The 22181-nt window shown below is 38.9% G+C and overlaps 1 protein-coding gene across 7 annotated transcripts in view; it reads left to right on the top strand.

Annotated features, from left to right (window-relative positions):
* The window catches only part of LAMA2 (laminin subunit alpha 2), a 618514-nt gene that overhangs the window by 457302 nt on the left and 139031 nt on the right, over window positions 1-22181 (top strand). For all 7 annotated transcript variants that reach the window (XM_032274826.1, XM_032274824.1, XM_032274825.1 and 4 more), the window contains 3 exons: window positions 4597-4739; window positions 8257-8355; window positions 19592-19703. In XM_032274826.1, coding sequence (XP_032130717.1) covers window positions 4597-4739; window positions 8257-8355; window positions 19592-19703 — 354 coding nt within the window. The remainder of the gene's footprint in view (window positions 1-4596; window positions 4740-8256; window positions 8356-19591; window positions 19704-22181) is intronic.

Raw genomic sequence — 22181 nt, 5'->3', positions numbered from 1 at the left:
GACACAAATTTATCCTGACACTTTTATAGGCAAAGCCTCAGAAACATTTAGTCATGTAAAATATAATCATGGTCTTGAAATATTTGCTTTGCTCCTGTGCTTTTCAGGCAGGATTTTACTTTGTAACCTTATCTGTACTGCTAAATTTGGCGAGTGGATTTGGAGAGGTTCTTTGAGGTCCTGATTGTAAGACAGGTGTTAATTTACACTGAGCCGTTACTGCACTTTATCAAAGAACAGTTGTTTACACAATGTGAATATTACCTGTCTCTACACATTTTTCAGATCTTCCCTATTATAGTGAATTAAATTTGGTTTTAATTTGCATTCCATTTCCAATGTTTGTTACCAGACACTTTGGACTTTTTGAGGGCAAATAAAAGTAGCTTCTGGTGTAAGTGAAATATTCTGTGTCAGAATAAAATAGCAAACCATTATGTAAAGGGCACATTTCCCCATGTGTTTACCTTATAACTTCATGAGCTAGACTTGTACAGAAGCTTTGAAAAAATTCCCATGGCTGTCATATTCATAAGTCTTTCTGACCCATTCAGACAGATGTTAGTATATAACTTGGAGCATACTATAAAACTTACCTTTCATTTATGGAAATGTGTTTGTACTTTGTTCTCCAAAAAGGAAATACAGAGACCATAAGACATGGGATAATAATGAACCTTTGGACACAGAGACATAAAATGGAATGTGTGAGCCCTTGACAGAGCAATTAAATACATTTTCATTTCAACAACTGAAGATGAGAAACCAAAACAGATGGGCAGGGGATAGAATAAATGAGAGAAAAATCAGTATTCATCATGCCTCTTGGCATTCTAGTGCACCAATTTACTCTGTAGCACATAACAGTACATCAGATCTGGTTCTGCATTCCAGTCCCAGGTTTATTCTTGTATGAAGTAAAAACTGAGAAAACTATAGGTACTTTCCCTGGAAATTTCTGGAACCATCTAGTAAGGAGTAACTAGCCATGCTATTATCAACAAACTAACTCAATTACTTCTTGGAAATAGGTAGATTACATTCCATAAATAAATTAAAGAATAATTTAGTGTTTGCTATGAAAGGCACACACTGCCCTAGAAAGCATGGTGAAACATCCTGTTATCATTATCAAGTGTCTTTCAAGATCTTAGAGGTTGAAAAAGGAGCAAATTACTTGCTTACATCCTAGGAACATCTGCCAAAAATACACCTTCACCAGGAGTCAAATGGAACTTTTAAAACAATGATCAGCTTGGGCTTAGTGGGAAAGGAACCTTCCTATTCTTCATAATTCCTAAGAAAATTTAAATGGTTACTAATGCTTGTTTTTAACCTATGAATTCCAACTTGAAAGGCTCTGATCTGAATCACATGTGCAAAACTTGAAGAAGTGTATCAGTTATCTATTGTATCAGTTATACATTCCAAGGTTTAGTAGCTTAAAACAACTAGTGCATACATCTTCATGGTTCTGTAGGTTGGCAATTTGGGCTGAGCTCAGTTGGACAGATCTTCCACTGTCGTGCCTAGGGGCTCCCAGTGGCCTCAAGCCGAAGTTGGAGGCTCAATTGCCCTTCCGTCTCTCACGTTGCCTCCCTTCCTCAAGGAGTCTAGCCTGGGATTGTTCTCAAGGCAGCAGAGGTCCAAGAGTGTGAAAGCAGAAACTGCAAAATTCAGTATGTTCCTCTGCCACATTCTGTTGGTCAGAGTATGTTGCAAAGCCAACCCAAATTCAAGGGAAAGGGAAATAGACTTCACCTCTTAATGGGAGGTGTGGCAAAGGAGTATTAACAGCAAGTTTTTTTTTTTTTTTTGAAAGGGAGTCTCACTCTGTCACCCAGGCTGGAGTGCAATGGCATGATCTAGGCTCACTGCAGCTTCTACCTCTTAGGTTCAAGAGATACTCCTGCCTCAGCCTCCTGAGTAGCTGGCACTACAGGCACATGCCAGCATACCTGGCTAATTTTTGTATTTTCAGTAGAAATGGGGTTTCACCATGTTGGCCAGGCTGGTCTCAAACTCCTGACCTCTACCCATCTCAAGCCTCCCATAGTGGGAGTTGATCTGCCCATCAAAAGTGATCTACCCGTCTCTGAGCCATTTGCCCTGGTTCAGAAACACTGGGGATGTGGCCCAGCCCTCCGGAATTCCCGAAAGTCCTACAGGTGATTCTGAGGCCCACTAAAGCTTGAGGACCAGGCTGCGGAACTTTGTGTTTAGACATGGTCAATTTGGCACTTAATTGAGTTCTGTGTTGTGTTTTCTGTAATTGTTTAATCTAGACAGGTCTGTTGAAGCTTTGCATTGAATGGGGCTACGAAGCCAAAATAATCTCTTCTTTTTACTTGGTGTCCATGCAGTGCAAATTCTCTTTCATTCTGGCTGGGAGAAGAGTAAGAGATACAGCCCTAGTTCCAGACTTCTGCTCTTGCCTCCAAATCCTCTTTGTTCACTCAGCTTGTAAAGCATCAGGAGCTTGCAAATCCCCTGCAGGTGACGCTCTACAGTTGCAGGTGTCACCTGCAAGGAGCTGATTATTAAAAGCCCTGCCAGGGCGGCTTAATCCCTGTGAAGTGATATTGTAACTCACCTCTAGCCGCTGTCCTATCAAAAAATCACCCTCCGTCCTCCTTCTCTTTGTTTACAAGCACCAGTTAATGGTTTTCTCTCCATTAAGCAGCTCAGGGGACCGCTATTTAGAGAACTAATTGAATTCTTGCCAAGTTTGGGCATGATCCAAAGCTGCTCCAATTCTCATTATTTTCCATGCTATGTATTTTCCTCTATTCTAACATGTATATAGCATTGATACCTCTATCTGCAGAATGTTAAGAAATTATAACTGTATACATGAGGGCATATTATACATGTGGCAGTTTCTGCTCCTTGGCATGAAGATACACCTCATAACTCTGCAATGCAAAACTAAAAATATGCATGTTTTTTAAATCTGCCAAAAGAATCAATATATGTTAATTTTAGAAATTATACTACTATTTATGAGATTTATTCCATAATGAAGAGACAACAATCCATTTTTCTCTCCCCCAATTCTACCACCAATCCTGGCCCCTACCACCAAATTTGAATAATACCTCTTTGATGGCCAAAAATATTATAGTTAGTATATTTGTCCATTCTCACATTGCTATAAATAAATGCCTGAGACTGGATAATTTATAAAGAAAAGAGGTTTAATTGGCTCATGGTTCCATTATGCTTCCAATAGGAAGCATGGCTGGGGTGGCCTCAGGGAAATTTTACTCATGGCAGAAAGCAAAGCCAGAGCAGGCATCTTCACATGGGCAGAGCAGGAGGAAGTGGGGCCTGGAGGTGGCACATACTTTTAAATAACGAGGTCTCATGAGAACTCTGTCATGAGAACAGCACTAAGGGAATGGTGCTAAACCATTAGAAACCACTCCAGAGATTCAACACCTCCCACCAGGCCCCATATCCGCCGTTAGGGATTACATTTCAACGTGAGATTTGGATGAGCACGCAGAGCCAGACCATATCTGGTAGCATATTAACATTCTTAGCTACTTAAAGAATACAGTTTTTCTGGCCCTTAGGAATTATTTATCTTTAAGACTGAAAGAGGTTAATCATCAAGGTAGGGATTTGTGAGACTGCATCTAATCATGGGTAGCAAGAGACTGAAGGGATAAAGAGGAAGAGTTGGCAAATAAATAAGTGAATAAATATTATAAGAAAAAACACTAATTACAAAAGGAAAGGTTATTTTTCTTTTGACTTTGATTTTGGTTTTGTTTGTTTTTGAGATGGAGTCTTGCTCTGTCATTCATGCTGGAGTGCAGTGGCACTACCTCAGCTCACTGCAACCTCTGCCTCCCCAGTTCAAGCGAGTCTCCCACCTCAGCCTCCTGAGTAGCTGGGACTACAGGCACCCACAACCACGCTGGGCTAATTTTTGTATTTTTAGTAGATACAGGGTTTTACCATGTTGGTCAGGCTGGTCTTGAACTCCTGACCTCGGGTGATCCACATGCCTCAGCCTCCCAAAGTGCTGAGATTACAGACGTGTGCCATGGTGCCCGGCCTTCATTTGATTTTTTTTTTTAATTCTACTCAATAGATATCAAGCTAAAAATGTATGCACTTTTTGAATGTGTACTACATGAAGCATGTGGAGGTCAATCCTACGATTTTCTCCAGTGCAATCTAATGAGGCACAGCACATTTAGACTCAGGAGCATCTTTTATTCCCTCTGGACAGGTTCCTTTAGATTGCTCGTGTAGGGATTTGGGGAGGGGGAGCATTTTTAATGTTATAGTCTATGCCTTAAAGGAAATCTTCAGTACTTATGCAATACAGTTTTTCTCCCCAAATCTATTTGCTCCTCCTCTTTGGTCCCTCAGTTTATATTATCACCTGTGATTCAAGTTCTGGGTGACACACGTATCTGCCGTTTTGTTGTTGCTCTTATCTCTTTTCAACCATCATCCCTTTGATAGCATTAACATTCTGAGATGAGTAGCTTCATCTTCCACGGAATTATCCTTGGACCATAAAATATTTCAGAGCTGAATTCTTTGAAGTAACTGCTCTTTGTCGCTTCCCGTTCACAGTCTGTGGAGATGAGTGCACCGGTCTTCTCCTCGGTGACCTGGCTCGCCTGGAGCAGATGGCCATGAGCATCAACCTCACTGGCCCGCTGCCTGCGCCATATAAAATACTGTATGGTCTTGAAAACATGACTCAGGAGCTAAAGGTAGGTTGGAGCAGTAATAGTAAGGGCCAGGGACAAGGTGGCAGATGCTTCACAAGTGGTATTGGCTGTAATTGGTAAATGTTCTTCCCGCAGCCCCAAATAAGGGACACAACTGTTACGGAAATTCAGAGACTTTACTAACCAATGTTTTTCAAACTCAAGAACTATAATATACAGATTTCTATTAAGGGAAAAGTGTCTCATGTACCCCCCAGTGTCTGGCCTAAATCAGTTTTACTATGTTTCTGAAATATGTGCAAACATAAAATCAGGTATGAACCCTTTGTACTTATAGCTCTATAAAATCAAGACAAATTAATCCTTACAAAACCCTACAAAACCAATAAAATTCAAATTAAAAACATTAATATAAAGTAACATGAGTTTGGCTGAATGGAAATTGCTGCTTGCAACAAGAATAGAATGTTGACTATTTCCACACAGTTCTTCCACCAGAGGTGAACTCAGTTCTCCCACCTTACTACGTTTGAACCAGAGAGCCCCCTGCAAAGGGCCCTGAAATGACACATGGGCATCACTTGACAAGTTTATGTGAATTATGTGCTCAGCCTGCCAAAGGGTCAAACACACAAGCAAATATAGTCACTGAGATCAGGTGGCCATATTCATTTCTCAGCTGCCTAGCCTGGCATCCAGAAATACTTACATTAATACCTACGGTTATCATCAAAATGAAAACACATGATTAGAAACTTGTACTAGAGAACTAATAGAACTTTAGAAGTTCTTCAACAAGCATTAGTTTGATAAACACTGTTCTAAAACGTGGTTAGAGCTTTTGGTAGTTAATGGTAGAAGAAAACATTAAGGAACTTGGGGTTGTTTCACCTGATGAAAAAGATGAAAGGTGTCAACTTACTTTCAGCCTCTTATCAGATATTTATTGAGAAATTACAGAACGCCTCAGCGTTGCACTTGGTTCCCTGGGGATGTCATGATTCTTTTAGTATCTTCACTATCCTTAGGAAATGTAGATTCCATGTGCTTTAAAAATAATCATTAAACAATAGTCAAGCAATTAGCAAAAATACATAATCACCATGTGTTTTACAAACATTCAAAGTACGCTAGAGTACAAATACTGGAGAAATCAGTAAGGTTCAGAGTAACCAGGGAATGCACCATTACTGAGAGTGTAATTTCTGTTGGAATTTGAAGAGCAGATCCAATTTTAATAGTGAGAGGAGTATTGATTGCTCTAGAGGAAGGCATCTAAGATTTATTCACTAGGCATTGGTAGATACTCTTTCAGGGAATGTATTCTTTAATTCTGACCATAACCTTTAAGGTAAGTATTATTATCCCTATTTTTCAGAAGAAGAAAACAACAATGATGACACCAAGAATAACTAACATTTAATGAAAAGCTAGGCAATTGACTGAAGTCTTACATGATTACCATACATAGCTTTCACAGAAACTCCAAGAAATAAAAAAGTTATCAGGGTCTGAATATTTATATTTCCCTGAAATTCATGTTGAAGGTCTATCATAGTCCGTTGGAGCTGCTAACTGATTAGCTTATAAACAATAGAAATGTATTTCTCACAATTCTGAGGTGGGGAAGCCTAAGATCAGGGTACCAGCAGGTTCAACGTCTAGTGAAGGCCTGTTCTTCATAGAGGGAGACTTCTTGCTATGTCCTCACACTTAATACATTTAATATCTGGATACTGAGGGAAAGGATAGCTAGCTCTCTGGGGTCTCCTTAATAAGGGCACCAATCCCAATCATAAAGCCTACGTTCTCATGACTTAATCACTTCTCAAAGGCTCCACCTCCTGATATCATCACACTGGGACTAGGATTTCAACACATGAATATTGGAAGCACACAAACATTCTGAGCACAGCAAGCCCTGACTCCCAATGTCATGGTATCTGGAGATTTCTCTGCCATGTGAGGACACAGGGAGAAGGCAGCTGTGCTTAACAGAGCCATGTGAGCGGAGGCAGTGGTGTGAATTAGGCGTGTCTGGCAGATATTAAAAGTCAGACCTGCTAGTGAGAGATAACACCGGAGACTTCAGTAAGGCAGGATGATATGAAGGACAACCTTGAAAGCCAGGCAGAGGAACCTGAGTTTACCTTGTAGTCTCAGTATTCAGGGATGCAAAGAGTTTTAATAAAAAGAATACTGATCAGTTATTATTTTTTTTGTATATGGAGGGAACACAGAAAAATAAAACTAGAAAAGAAAATATTTTAGTTGAACATGAAACATTTTAAAACCAATACTTAAGCAATGGATGATGAAATAAAGAGCTCCTATAGAAGAGGCTGAACATCATCTAAGCCAACGGATTCGGTGAGCCATCCACTTCTGGCTGGGTACTGATCCAGATGATCTGGATTTTCCTGAAATTCCAGTCTTTCTTAATTCTGTATTTTGTTTTTCTTCCATCATTAATTTGACATTTGTATACTGAGGATCACCTTTTGATATTCTAAAATATTATTTTACCTCTTTGCTCAATTTAACTGTGTCAGTGCTCCCCAAATTCCAGCCAAAGACCATCAAGGACACACATGTGATGGAACAAAGTGGGGATTATTAACTTGTTGCAACAAGGGACATTGAACACCATGGGGAATTGTGGGCTGTCTCAGTAAGAAGGTGTTAGGAATAACTTCTAGCATTTGAGGTTGTACTAGGTAATTTCAGGTAGCACTCAACTGGGTACTATTTGGAAATGGGAGTAATTCTGTGAGTATTCTGTGAATTCTATCTAGAGAGAGGGAGGATAAAGCTATGATTATAAGGAGGCAGTGGTCACTCATATTAGCCAGGAAATGGGGGGTTGGGGTAGTTTTGTGGTTTGCACAAAACCTGCTATGGTTTTGTCTGTGCTTAGACATTAAAGGGTAGTCTCATTTTTGTTTGTCTGTTTGTTTCATTCATCACTGGCCCCACATGACCTTGTCTAATGTTAGCGTCCTATGAGATTTTTTATATTTCATAGGAAAAAATATGGCCCCGCTGTGAGTGCCAGGCCAGTTCCTGGCAACACCGAGGGCAGGCCAGTTAGTTAGTATCAGGCCAGGTCCTTATGTCAAGACCTGCCGTTCTCTTTTTTACCTGCTATCTGTGACCTCTGTTAATTGGAATGGGAGCCTTAAATGAGCCAGACAAGGAGTTTATCTTAACTCTACCCCTTACTGACTGTGTGATCTCCTGCACATTTTTAACTCTCTTCAAGCCAGTTTGCTCACTTATGAAATGGAGTACACTTAACCCTCATAGAGATGTGAGAATTAGATGAAAAAACAAAACAAAGCCTGGCACATAGTAATTTCTCAATAAATCACTGCAATTTTTATTATTTACCTGAATATTTGGCATGACACCCAAGGTGTAAGTGCCCAGTTGAAATAGTTTCCTTCTCTTTTCTTTGAAGGTGAGAAGGCTAAGTTCCCTGTATACATAGAAAAATGTGTTCTGTTAAACACTGATTACTGCAAGGTCATTTACTAAAATGTGATGGAATTTTTTTCAGCACTTGCTCTCACCTCAGCGAGCCCCAGAGAGGCTTATTCAGCTGGCAGAGGGCAATCTGAATACACTTGTCACCGAAATGAACGAGCTGCTGACCAGGGTAAGTTGGCAAAATTTTGAATCTTCTGAAGGCAGATGGATTATGTAAATTAAGGAAAATTACTTCAAAGCTCTGAAATGCCAGTCGCCTTCTTCTTAATTCCCAATTTGGTATATAAAACAAATGTATTGGGACTTGCTACTTCTGCTTCAATTCAAATAATAGAAATCAGTAGCCCACAGAAAAGTTTGGGATACCTGGAAATTATCAAGAACAATGGCTAAAAAGTCCAGAGTGACAGTGTATTTTGAGAACTTTATTCAGTAGCCTCCATGGTGAAGTTTTTATCTGTTCTGATTTCCAAAAACACTATCCTCAATTATGTAAAGAGAAAGAAAAACAAGTGAAAATACTTGTGGTCTCTTTAATCTCATCGTGGGATTTTTGCATTCGTATAGAAATACAGTGTAAATCAGTTTTACACAAAAGAGAAAATCGTCTCTATTGTGAGACTCCAAAGCACTGAAGACACTTTTAAAAGTGAGAATGTAAAGTCCATGTTGCATTTATCAGGCTTTTTAAGGAATTGGAAATTTTAAATTTTCAAAAGTGCCATGGCATTAAAAACTTTCTGCTGTTAGAGAATGAAGAAATCAACATAAAGCCCGCCATCTTGTGGTCAGAAATATGCATGAAGTGAGAAACTGGGCTGCAAAGTAAGGATCTAATTTGATGATCTAAGAGCTTTAAAAGATAAAGAACATTGGAGCTAGAAGATTCCGGGAGATTATCTAGTCCATTTTGTATTTTAAGGGAGAGCTGCACCAGGCCATGACAGTGAACTGAATTAACAATGACCACACAATTTGCTAAACCCAGGGACTTAAGCAGGACCCAGCCTCAAGATTCCCAGTGGCCTAGTACTTTTCCTACATAGCCTTCTGTTGGTTTAGGAAAATTTCCACAGGGAAATCAAATAGGCTTCTGAGCACATAATGCCAAACAATGGCCCTGAAGTTACAATAGCACACTAAACACTTTTTCAGAATCTCATAGCAACAATATAGAATGTAGAGATACAACATGGCGTTTCTTGCCAAATATATTTAGACATTAGATTAAATTGAGTGCATTTATCTCATATTAATTTAATATATAAGAATTCATATTTTTATGTGGCTACTAATAAATAAGAATTTTTTAACAGGTCATGGCAGAATAAATCAATTCAACAAGCACACATAAATGTTTATAACATACAAAGCCTAAGTTAAGTGTTGGTAGATGAAAAATATGAGTGAGGCTCATTCTGTCTTCAAAGAACTTTCAGGTGTGTGTGTGTGTGTGTGTGTGTGTGTGTGTGTGTACATCAGCATTTAGGTGTATGTAGGACAATAGGTAGGTGTAGGTGTATTAGACAACTGCATGCAAGTATATAATAAAATATGAAATAAAATTGGAAGAAATTCTTGAGAAATTTGTAATAATAGAACAGTTTCATCTGATTGGGGTAATTAGAAAAAAATTCATGTAATAAGTGGCATTTCATTCATGCATTCATTCATTCACTAAACTAATACTTATTGGAGGTCTCCCGTGTTCTAGGGATTATGACAGACACTGGGGATAGAGGTGTGAGCAAAACTGCACAGTTGTTGCCCTCATTGGTTTAGAATTGTCTAATGATCTGACCTTAGAGATACAAGAAGTATTTCATTAAGAGTGTCAAGTCTTCATTATGTCTCAGCCTACACTCTTTAATCTTTCCAGCAGATTCTCTCACATTACATTTTTTAAACAGACTTTATTTTTCAGAGCAGTTTAAAGTTGAAAGAAAAGTTGTGTATAATGTTCAGAGAGTTCTCATATCTACTCCCTGTCCTCACAGCCATCCCCACTGTCAACCTCCCCCACCAGACTGGTACATTTATTATAGTTGGTAAACCTAAGTTGATACCTCCTCATCACCTGAAGTCCATAGTTTACATTAGGGTTTGCTCTTGGTGTTGTACATTCTATGGGTTTGGACAAATGCATTATGACATGTGTCCACCATTGTATTACAGTATAGAAAAGTTTTACTGACTAAAAAATCCTCCATACTTCACCTACTCATACCTCCCTCCTCCTTGACCCCTGGCAACCACTCATATTTTAACTACATTCATAGTTTTGCCTTTTTTGGAATATATAGCTGGAATCATACAGTATGGTGCTTTTTCATATTGGCTTCTTTCCCTTGGTAATGTGCACTTAAGGTTTCCCCATATTTTTTCATGACTCTCTAGCTCATTTCTTTGTAGTGCTGAATATTATTTAATTGTCCAGACATTTCACAGTTTATTAATTCCCCTACTAAAGGGCATCTGATTGCTTCCAAATTTTGGCAGTATGAATCAAGTTGCTGTAAACATCTTTGTGCAGACTTTTGTGTGGACATAAGTTTTCAACCTATTTGGGTGAAGCTGAGGGAGTATGATTGCTGAATTGTATGGTAAGAGTGTATTGAGTTTTGAAAGAAATTGCCAAAATGTTTTCCAAATGGTTGTTGCTAGTTTGCATTCCCACTGGCAATAAAGGAGAATTTCTGTTGCTCCACACGTGGCAAGGCTGATCCTGCATGACTGCTGTAGGAGCTGCCCTCTCTTCTTTAAGGGCTTTTGTATTTTATATTCCTTTTTTTTTAGACAGAGTTTTGCTCTTGTTGCCCAGGCTGGAGTGCGATGGTGCAATCTTGGCTCACTGCAACCTCCGCCTCCTGGGTTCAAGCAATTCTCCTGCCTCGGACTGTTGAGTAGCTGGGATTACAGGCATGCACCACCATACCTGGCTAATTTTGTATTTTTAGTTGAGACTGGGTTTCTCCTTGTTGGTCAGACTGGTCTTGAACTCCCAACCTCAGGTGATCCACCTACCTTGGCCTCCCAAAGTGCTGGGGTTACATGTGTGAGCTACCACGCCTAGCCTATGTTCATTTTTTTTTTAATGGAGAAATCTAATTCCCTAATATCCCTGGGTAAAGAGGATATTATTCCTCCCAATAACTCACATTTAAAATGTATTTTGATATGTTTTAATTAATGTATAAATATAAAGTAAGAAAACACTACATAATCATGTATCTCTTTCAATGCATTTTGATTTGTTGCCATTTTCTCTTACTCATCGGAAGAACTCAAGTTCCTCAAGTATGAGAATCATGTTAAACATATTTCGAACTGCCCTACAATATGTGTGGAATATTGAGATGCTTTTTGATGATGACTCTACGTACCTCTATAGCTATTGACCTTAGCTCCTTTCTTTTTTCAGAGCCAAAATTTTTGAAGACTTGGAGACAAGTCTGTATTTATTTCTCACTCCACTGCTGTCTGAATTTTCACTCCCAGCCCACTACTGAAACTGTTTTTTGTAAGATAACCAATGACAATCTGGTAACTAAATCCACCGGATGCTTTATTAATTTTACTTGAAATCTCCAGCAATTGCCAGCTTTGATCTTTCCTTTTTTCTTGACATACTCTCCTCTCTCTGTTTTTCTCTTAATTCTCCAACCTTTCATTCTAAGGCTCTTTCTCTCATCATCCCTTCAAAGTTGGTGTTCCTTGGGATCTAGGCCTCAGTCCATGTTTCCTCTCACTCTATAACTCTTTCTTTGGTCTTCAATTGCCATGTATGAGCTGTTAATTCATAAATCTGTATTTTCAAGGCTGACTTCATTCTCCTGCTTTGGCCCTATATGCCTTACTAAGGATCGGACATCTCAAACTAAACTCATCACTTCCTCTTAAAGCCCATAGTTTCTCCTGTTTAGACCATCTCTGTTTTCTCCTCCAGTATATGCCCAGTCTCCCAAAGAGAAATTAGCAGGTTGCTCTTCACTCTACTCCCTCTTTCACCCGTCTTCCAATTCAGTTCCCTTCTGTGGTGGCTCTTCGTAAGTCTTATCCAACTCCAACCAGTTATTATCTATATGGCAGATTAAACAGTCTAAATTACAAATCTTATCATGCCATTCTCTTCCTTAAATTGTACTATGACTTTCCACTTTGTTCAGGATGACATGCAGTGCTCTCCCACCGGGAACTATTCTCTATTTCTCTCTCATCTTTCCCCACTACTCGTGGTCTGGTCACCGGGGCCCCCACGGACTGAGCATACAAGCCAGAAACCTATGAATCGTTGGTGACTCTTTCTTCCTCGTCATGCTCCTGCTTTTCCAACTCATTACCACACACTGGGCGTCCGCTTCCATGTATAGCGTTCGTCTCCGCTACCCCACTCTCATCCAATCTCATGTTGCATAGTCTGGGATTACCACATTTGTTTTTTAGCTGGTCTCTCTGCTTTTACTGTTGTTGTTCTCCAGATCTGTTCTCTGCAACATCGCCTGAATGAATGTTTGCTATTCCAAATGTGAATATGTGGTCGAAGTGCTTACAAATTCTTCCCCTGACTTCCCTCAGGCTCTTAGGATAAAGACCAAAATTCTCCCCTTGGCCACATCTCCCACCACTTGCACCCCTGGCCATCTGCACTCCAGCTGTCCTGTCCCCCAGCCACCTTGTCCTACCGTAAAGCATTGCCACATATTTATTTTCCCTTAAAGGTAACCTACCTCTCCCTACATTTTGTTAATTTCTATTAACTCCAATTTACCTCTCAAATCTCAGCTCATGAAAGCCCTCTGGGCCATCGCAGGGGTGCTGGGATTCCTCCTGTTCTTATCTTACATCACTTTTTCTCTCCAGTTTGTAATTATAAATTTATCTATGTGATCATTTGACAAATAACCCTCTAGTCTGCCAGACTATTGACTCCAAATGGGCAAGAAGCCTTTTTGTTTCTTATCAGAGTATCACCAATATTATGCACATAATAGGTGTTGAGTCAATATTTGTTTAATTAATTAATTGTGAATAATTTTAATAGCATTTGAACAAGATGAAAGGTAGACAAACCCCAAATAAACATTGATTTTGCATACTTTAAAATGCATTAAATCAGGCATATAGTTATAATTAAATTGTTGAATACTTTGTTTTTATTGATAAACATCTCTTAACTGTTTATATTCTAAAGGAGGAGAATTCTATGTAACAGACTGAACTATATAAAATATCAAAATTTCATTTCACTTATACCATATTTTATTGCCTATTGAATACCAAATTTAATGAAAATGAAGGATTTCAAAAAGGATGAAACCAGTTTTTAAATGATTTAAGTGCCAGTATTGTAAGTTTACAAGGTTTTATTGATAGTTTTTAAAAGATTTCAGTTGCTAACAATGTTTTTTATTTCTCCTTTTATATTTAAAAAAAAAAATATATATATATATATGTCATAAAAAAAGTCATATTTTTTGGTTTAGAACTTTTAAAATTGGCACCTGAAATATTTAGGAAGAAATTCCACATGGAATTGGCTCATTGTCACTCCGTGGGGTCAGCTGGCTGCTCCCCCTTTTCCTGTGTGTTGTTGGTCCTAACAGTTCCTAACAGCCTGAGGAGTGCCTCACTGCCATTTAGACATACGGAGCTGGTAATATTGGAAGATGACCCTTGAGAATATCATATAAATGATTTGATCTGAAATTTAATTTGAGCAGGAAACCTTTTGAGTCCACAAATGCAAAGGTGGATGGCATCTAAGCAATGTTATCTATTCAGTAGTTAGGTTTGCTTCATTAGATTCCAGTTTTAACATAAGGAAGGCAGAAAATGAAAGACACTGGTAATATCCAACCAAGAAAATTATGTGCAGATTTTAAGAGGCACAGTAAGAACTGCTTGAGCTAAAGCAGGAAAGTAACAGCTACATTGTTCAGAAGTAAATTAATGTGTGCCTTATGGTAATGCATGCTGCCTAGATATAAATACTCTAAAAAAGAAAAAAGAAAAAGAGATGGGGTAAAGAAAACCTAGTTGAATGAATGTCAATATAAAAAAAAGATAATCAAAGGTAAGAGAGATACGAGATACTGTGTGAGGCATCATTTACAAAGGAACACTGGAAAGATTGGAGAACAGAGGTAAGGGGATGTTAAAATGAGAAAATCAAAGATAGAGAATGAAAGGAAGATTGTACAACATATTAGGATAAATGAGAAGTTATTTGTCAAATGCTCAAAGGACAAGATAATAGTGAGTAAGAAGAAGGATGACAAAGCGAGGGAGATGGTAATTTAATAAAACACAGAAAGAGCCAAACTGAATCAGACAGAGAGTTCCTATCATGTAGTATTTAGCATTCATTTGTAACATTATCAATAGCCTGTACTGGATGAGGTTGATTTTTGTGAATTTTGCTTTCACAATGATACCACTATCTATCATCGCTACCCATAGGTGATAGTGCATTTATCATAGCCTTCTTTATGAAGTCTCTCATGGGTAGCTTTGACAAGGGTGACTCTTCAACGTAATTACTGGGTAATGAGACATGGAATTTTAAACTATATCTAGATGATGTTCTGATGTGATTTTGAAATGTGTTAATTTACTGAAAGCCAAAACTTATACACTTAAAGTGTATATTAGCTGGAGCAATGTCCTCCACTCACCAAGAATACTCCAGTTTTTCATGTATTTTACTACTCTCTCTGGATGTTGGCCAAATGCAAAACAGTTTTGGGTGCAAACAAAATGTAACTCTGTGAGACCAAAAAATGTGTGTTTTGTCTCCAATTCCCTGTGTGTTCAAGTTCATATAAGCCACTTAACCTCCTCATACCTTCATTTTCATCTGTGTAAAAAGGGGGATCATGCCTTCTATATATCTCTAAATGCAGGAAGAATAAATGAGACACACAAGAGTGCTGTAAGCCTTTGCAAACATGCATAGAAATCTGGTGTAACTATTCACAATAGCAAAGACATGGAATCAACATAAGTGCCCATCAGTGATAGACTAGATAAAGAAAATGTGGCACATATACACCATGGAATACTATGCAGCCATAAAAAAGAATGAGTGTATGTCCTTAGCAGGGACATGGATGGAGCTGGAGGGCATTACCCTTAGCAAACTAACACAGGAACAGAAAATCAAATACTGCATGTCCCACTTACAAATGGAAGTTAAATGATGAGAACACATGGACATATAGAAGGGAACAGTGCACACTGGGGCCTACCAGGGGGTGGAGGGTGGGTAGGGTGAGAGGAGGGAGAGAATCAGGAAGAATAACTCATGGGTACTGGGCTTAATGCCTGGGTGATGTAATAATCTGTGCAACAAACCCCAATGACGCCCATTTACTTATATAACAAACCTGCACATCCTGCGCTTGTACCCCTGAACTTAAAAGTTAAGAAAATGTAAAAAATACAGGTAATTCTGACATACTGCTGAGCTTGACTGTGTGTAATTCATCCTTTAGAGTGCTGCTAGCCCCCATTAAGTTGATGCTTTTGGTGCTGGGAACCTCACATCTTCTCCTCTTCTGGAACATAGTTTAGAGAGGAAGCTCTTCTTCTGTGTGCAGAAGGAAAGTATCATCTTCAGTAAGCACTCTGCTGGCCCTAAAGAGTCTTCCTACCCTCTTCCTGCCTGTTATTCCCACTCACACACCACCAGCGTAGAACTTGGTGTGTAATCAAAGGCTGAGTTTGAATTACTGTGAGGCCAGTGACAAGAAAGCAGTGTAGTTGGGACTGCAGATCTTCATGCTCAGCTCTTTTCTCCCAAGCATTCAACTGTAGCTCTTGAGCACCAACTTCCTCTGAGATTCTTAAAAATGCCCAGAAAACTGCCCAGCCAACCACATTTGCTGGCAAGCATTGTACCGGGCATATGGTCAGTATGAGCACTATTGTAAATCCTCGAATAGGCTTTAGAACTTGCAAGGGATCATTGGTTTGATTATCATTGTATCAGCCAATCACCCAACATCTTTGACTCACAACAATTTGCCAGACACTGTGCCTGGCACTATGAAGATAAAAAGAGTAAGACAGAGCCCTAGCCCCCTCTCATCTATCTATCTAATGTAGATTAGACAGATATAGCCAAGCACCTACCAAAGTCACTTTGCATTAGAGTTGTGCATAGTGGTAATAATAATTGTTTTTGAAAATCTTAGAAAAGAGATGATGTGCTAGAATGGGCAAGGAGAGCGTCATTGAGAAGATGGAGTTGGAATTGAATCTCAAAAGCTGGATTTATTTTGGATAAGTAGAGAGGGATTAAGAAGCAGTGATATGAAAACAAAATATTTTTCTGAGAATGATCCGAAAGAAAGTAGGCAAGTAGAATGGTAATAAAGTTGGCAATATTGGTTAGGAAAATTGTTGTTTGGTCCTGTGTATAACAACATTGGAGAATATTCGGTATAAATTAGGCATCATACTAGGAGCGGGATATAATATGGTGAACAAAACAGACAGAGTTCCCACCCCCTAAGAGCTTACCTTTCAGTTGGAGAGGTAGTGAGTAAATAGATGAGCCAAGTACTAAGTCATTCCAAAATCTATGGTGCTATGAAGGAAACGTTCTGCTGCAGGGAATGTGGAAACCTGGACAGCATCCTGGGAATGGGCACACTAAGAAGCACTTAAACTGAAATCTGATGGGTGACAAGGACCCAGTCTCTAAAAGTATTGAGGAGAAGCTCATTTTAGGTAAACACAACTGGATACAAGAAGGCACTAAGAAGGGATGAGTTTTGCATGTTTAGTATACTAAAACTATGCCAGGGAGGTTGATTGCATAGGGTCTTAGTGCTAATTTTTTGAACTTCTTTCTTATCATGGAGCTTGTAGGATTCTTGACATCTTAGTACTGAAGTACTCATATAATCAATACTAAGAATAAAATGCATGTGAATGATGACTTTTGCACATTACCATATAAATGAAATAACCTATACAACAGATTATAAGCAAGAGGAAGTCAAGACAGTGAATACAATCTTGATCATCCAGAATTTAAAAGGGGCAATGTATGGTATGCACTTACTTTTGAAAATTTAGACACTTTAAGTTTTTAATAAGAATTGGTCCATTTGGTACAAAATTGTGATCTTTTGGTAATACAGAAAATATATTGATGAAGCAAAAGAATATATTTTAAGTTGAAATTGCAATGTACATCTTCTGTACTGTAAGAGACGCTAGTGATATTGATACATTAATTCTTAAGGTAAGATATTGGAAGATGACCATAATGTAGATCAAGTCTCTTACTATGGTTATGGTGTTCAGTAATATGTGAAAGTAAGAGTGGTATCACAGGGTGCAGTCAAATCTAGACTAGAAAAATATCCAAAGCAGTTTAGACAACATCTTTTTTTTTTCTTTGAGACAAAGTCTCGCTCTGTCGCCAGGCTGGAGTGCAGTGGTACGATCTCAGCTCACTGCAATCTCTGCCTCCTGGGTTCAAGTGATTCCCCTGCCTCAGCCTCCTGAGTAGCTGGGATTACAGGCACACACCACTACGCCTGGCTAATTTTTTGTGTTTTAGTAGAGATGGGGTTTCACCATGTTGGCCCAGATGGTCTCGATCTCCTGACCTCATGATCCGCCTGCCTCAGCCTCTCAAAGTGCTGGGATTACAGGTGTGAGCCACTGCCCCCAGCCAACTACAAACCTCTTAGGCAGTTGACCTTAGCTAGTGATTCAAAAGTAACATTTAAAAAATTATGTATGTGTATGTATGTGTATATGTGAATGTGTGTATGTATATGTGTCCATGTGTAAAAAGTTATTTGACCCATCAGAACTTTGAATGCAAACATGTGCAGGAAAACAAGTTTAAGGAAATTAATGGAACATAATTGCAGCACTCACCATGAAAGCAAGGATTTGAATAATCTAGCAATTGCATGCACAGTTTATTCCAAAAAAAATTTTCAATCTAAAAGTAAAAATAATTCCATTAATATTTAGAAGAATAAATCCAGAGCATTATAACACATTTGTTAATACTCTTCAAATTATTGTGTATATGTACTGCAAATTATACAGAAAAACTTTTGAATTTTCCAATGGATTCTCACTCTTTCATCCTTTTATTTGTGATGTTAACACTTGCAGGTTGAGAAACTGATGATAATAGTTGGACTTTACATTCTTCCTTTTATGTAAAACCTTGAAAACTGTCATAAATTAAACCTCTTGCTGCCCTTGAGGAATCACAAAATGCAGTACAATTCCTCTAGCATCTCTTACCATGTTCTGTGCTGGCCAGACATTTAGTTCTATTTAAAATCCACTTATGTATATTTTAAAAATTAATTCTCTGGCCATGCCTAGTATGCAAGCACTCTAGTACGAGATTGTAGAGCATTAATATGCTGCCAAGTTGGACCTTATTCAAAATTATATTGAGACAGTTTGTGATTCTCTAATTCATTATCTGTCGTTAGACTATCCACATCATTTTCATAAAAGAGAAGAAGGCTTATATATTAGCCTATGCATGCACATAGAAAAATGAAGTGTAAACCTTTCAGGGCACTCTAAACCTTGGATTTTTTTAAAGAAACAATGTTATACACACACCATTTTTGTTTGACTACATATGATGTATTTTAACCATGAACACATTGAATGCATTTCAGTGTGTCAAATGATGTTTTCAATGTGAATAGAGGTGAATGTGTATGAGAATACTCTTTGGGAGGTGGGGCTGTTTGGGGGTTCTGTTTTACTTTGCTGAAAATGCTGCAAATGATTCTGTGATGAACAACCGTATTTTTGGTGCTATCATATGGAAAAAAGTTAGTATTTATTCTCCCTTAATGTTTTATTGGCACCTTTGATGTGTTATAAAACAGGCATTTACTACTGAGTAGCTAAGCATTTCCCTCTCTTTGTTACTTTAATTAACGTATTGATCTAAAACAAACCTATAGGATCAAGCTTTTTGAGGCCGACGGCCTGTTCATCTCTCAAGAGGCCATGGCTGCACTCCACGCACTTTTTAGTAAATAAAATACGGACAAAACTGCAACATGTGGAGGCTGAAGATTCCATTAAAGACTTTTGGCAACTGTACCTTAAAGATATTTCAAAAATAATTGTGCTTTATCTCTTCTTCTGTGCCATAGCGTATAACAAGGGTTTCTAAAAATACCAAATACAGCTATCTGATTTCCATTTAATGGAAGAAGTAATAAAGTTTAATTGTATACTTGAGCACGGGGCATCATTTCCAGTACATCTGATCAATAATTCATCGATTGCCTTTGGCTCAAAGTAATATTTGAAAGAAAATGCAGCCAGTGGGAGCTTACCTAGCCGTAGCTTCATCATCTCTATTAATTATGCTTTTCCCGAATTTGGATCATTAGGCTACCAAAGTGACAGCAGATGGCGAGCAGACCGGACAGGATGCTGAGAGGACCAACGCCAGAGCAGAGTCCCTGGGAGAATTCATTAAGGAGCTTGCCCGGGATGCAGAAGGTATTAGAAAGAATCACATTTTAATCATCATTTCTCCCAACAGAAAAATACAGAAAGGGATGACACAGGACTGGAATTTCTCTTGTTATAAGTGACATCTGTAAAATCAAAGGTTGAGTTTCAGAAAGTGGTGTGGTTAAGATACTCAGGGGTATGATCTGCTAAGAACCTGTGACCTACAGTGTTACATTAGTGACAGTAGTCAGTGAATTAGTGACAATGTGGGCCTAATAGCAGTAAATTCTTGAAACATGGCTGTTATAATTATAGAAGAATAGGAGACTTTTCCTTTGTTATTGTTTTTACTTGAAAGCATTTAAAATTTTTTTCATTTTTAAGGACACTAATGTTATCATTCCACTTGACACACTAAAGCAGCACTTTTGGTTTCTTAAAATGGCTTTTCAAATACTTGGGACTGGCTTTTAATGAACATCTGTTGCTTGGGATTTGGATGTGCTGCTTTATGAGAAGCTCTAGTGCATTTAGTCCACAATTCTCTAGGAGTTAATTCTTGGCATTTACTAATATGAATGAGAATCAAAGTGAAAGCCATTTTTGAGCAAAAGCCCAAATTAAGAAACTCAAAGAATACAGATAATGCCCCTCTGCCCCTCAAAAAAAAACAAAAAACAAAAAACCCTAGCCATTAAATATCTGTTAAAATATAATAAACATGCATGCATGTTTAGAAAGTGGGAAAAATGGTTTTTGTTGTTTTTTGCTGGAAGAAGTAAAACATTTTTCTAGCTCTGCAATATTATGCATTTTGGATACTTTGCTTCATATTGTAGCCAAATAAATAAGGATGTGAGATCAACTACGAGGCAGATTCTGACCGATAACTCTTAGGCATCACTGGCCAAGAAGAGAAGAAATCCCAAAAATTCACCACTGCAAGAAGCAACAGAATTTATTCTGAGACCTAATTTGAGGCAAAAGATGTAAGATTCTGAAACCAGAAAAATCTTAGTTAACTCATTGTGGTTTATCCTCTGCTAGATGAAGCTGCTGTGCTTTCCCTAGTATTATTTTCCATTAATGCTACTTGAAGTGCCCCCTCCAACCCAAAACAACAACAACAACAAATCCCACTGCAAGTAAAGCATCTTCACTCTGAGCGGGTCCCCAAAGGCTCTGGTCAACACTCCAGGAAACTTCTTTTTCTTTTGATTGACGTTTCAAACATCCAACACCCAGCAGCTCATCCTGGAGACTCATTTTCAATTTGTTTCAATGAAACATTGGTATCAGAATAAATACTAGCATATGTTTTAATAGATCCTAGTATCAACACTGCTTCCTTTATTCTCTGCATTGTATCTTCCATCTCCCACCAAAGAGACACACATATTTATGGCTACCTCTTTGGTAAATTTGAATTTTTACTTCTGGGTGCCTAGGGCCTCCTGGTACTGTTTGTACAGTTTGTGCACAAACAGGGGCCAGAGTGGAGATGATATTTATCCCAGGCTTGCTTACCACTCCAAATCCCAAATCTATCCACCAGAGAAAGGATTACCCATCACCAAAGGTCTCTCTCATTCTCTAAATTATGCATAGATCAGGTGGTCTGATCGTGTCTGTCCAGATGGGGCACCCTTTTCTAATATATGTGAAGTGCCATGTAGCATACTTTAGGGAAATAAGAACACTACTCCCTTTTGCCTGTAGGCACTGTTTGGTAGAATTAATCCAACTATTAAAATTGAATGAAAGTTCAAATTTAGATTGTATCAGAGCAACACTAAGTGCTCTGATGTGATACAAAGCTTGGCAGTTTAGAGGAGAAACAGAGAGAAGGTGGGGGAAGGAAGATAGGAGAGGGAAGGAAGGAAGGGGAAGGAGGAAAAAGGAAGGAAGGAAGGAAGGAAGGAGGGGAGGAAGGGAGGGGGGGGAAGGGAGAAAGGAAGAAAGGAAGGGGACGGAAGGAGGAAGGAAAGGAGGGAGGGAAGAAAGGAGGGAGGAAAAGAAGGAACGAAGGGAGGAAGGAAGGGAGGAAGGAAGGAAGGAAGGAAGGAAGGAAGGGAGGGAGGGAGGGAGGGAGAAAGGGAGGAAGAAAGAAAGGGAGAAAGGGGAAGGAAGAAAGGAAGGGGAGGGAGGAAGGAACAAAGAAAGGAAGGGAGGAGGGAGGGAGGAAAGGAGGAAGGAAGGAAGAAAGAAAAAGGGAGAGAGGAAAGAAGGAAGGGAAAGGAGGGAGGAGGGAGGGATGGGGGAGAAAGGAAGGAAGGAAAGGAGGGAGGGAAGAAGAAGAAGGGAGAGAGGAAATAAGGAAGGGAAAGGAAGGAGGGAGGGAGGAAGGAAGAAGGGAAGAGACGGAAGAAGGAGGAAAGGACAGAGGAAAAAAGGAAGGCAAAGGAGGGAGGAAGGAAGCAAGGAAGAAAATGGAAGGAAGGGAGGGAGGGAGGGATGGAGGAAGGAAGGAAGGAAAGAAGGAAGGAAGGAAGGAAGGAAGGAAGGAAGGAAGGAAGGAAGGAA

The sequence above is a fragment of the Sapajus apella genome, unplaced genomic scaffold (genome assembly GCF_009761245.1).
Source record: "Sapajus apella isolate SASKATOON/1434 unplaced genomic scaffold, GSC_monkey_1.0 scaffold6, whole genome shotgun sequence".
NCBI lineage: Eukaryota > Metazoa > Chordata > Mammalia > Primates > Cebidae > Sapajus > Sapajus apella.
Note: the sequence above shows the minus strand (reverse complement) of the source record. Positions and strands in the feature narration are given on the sequence as shown.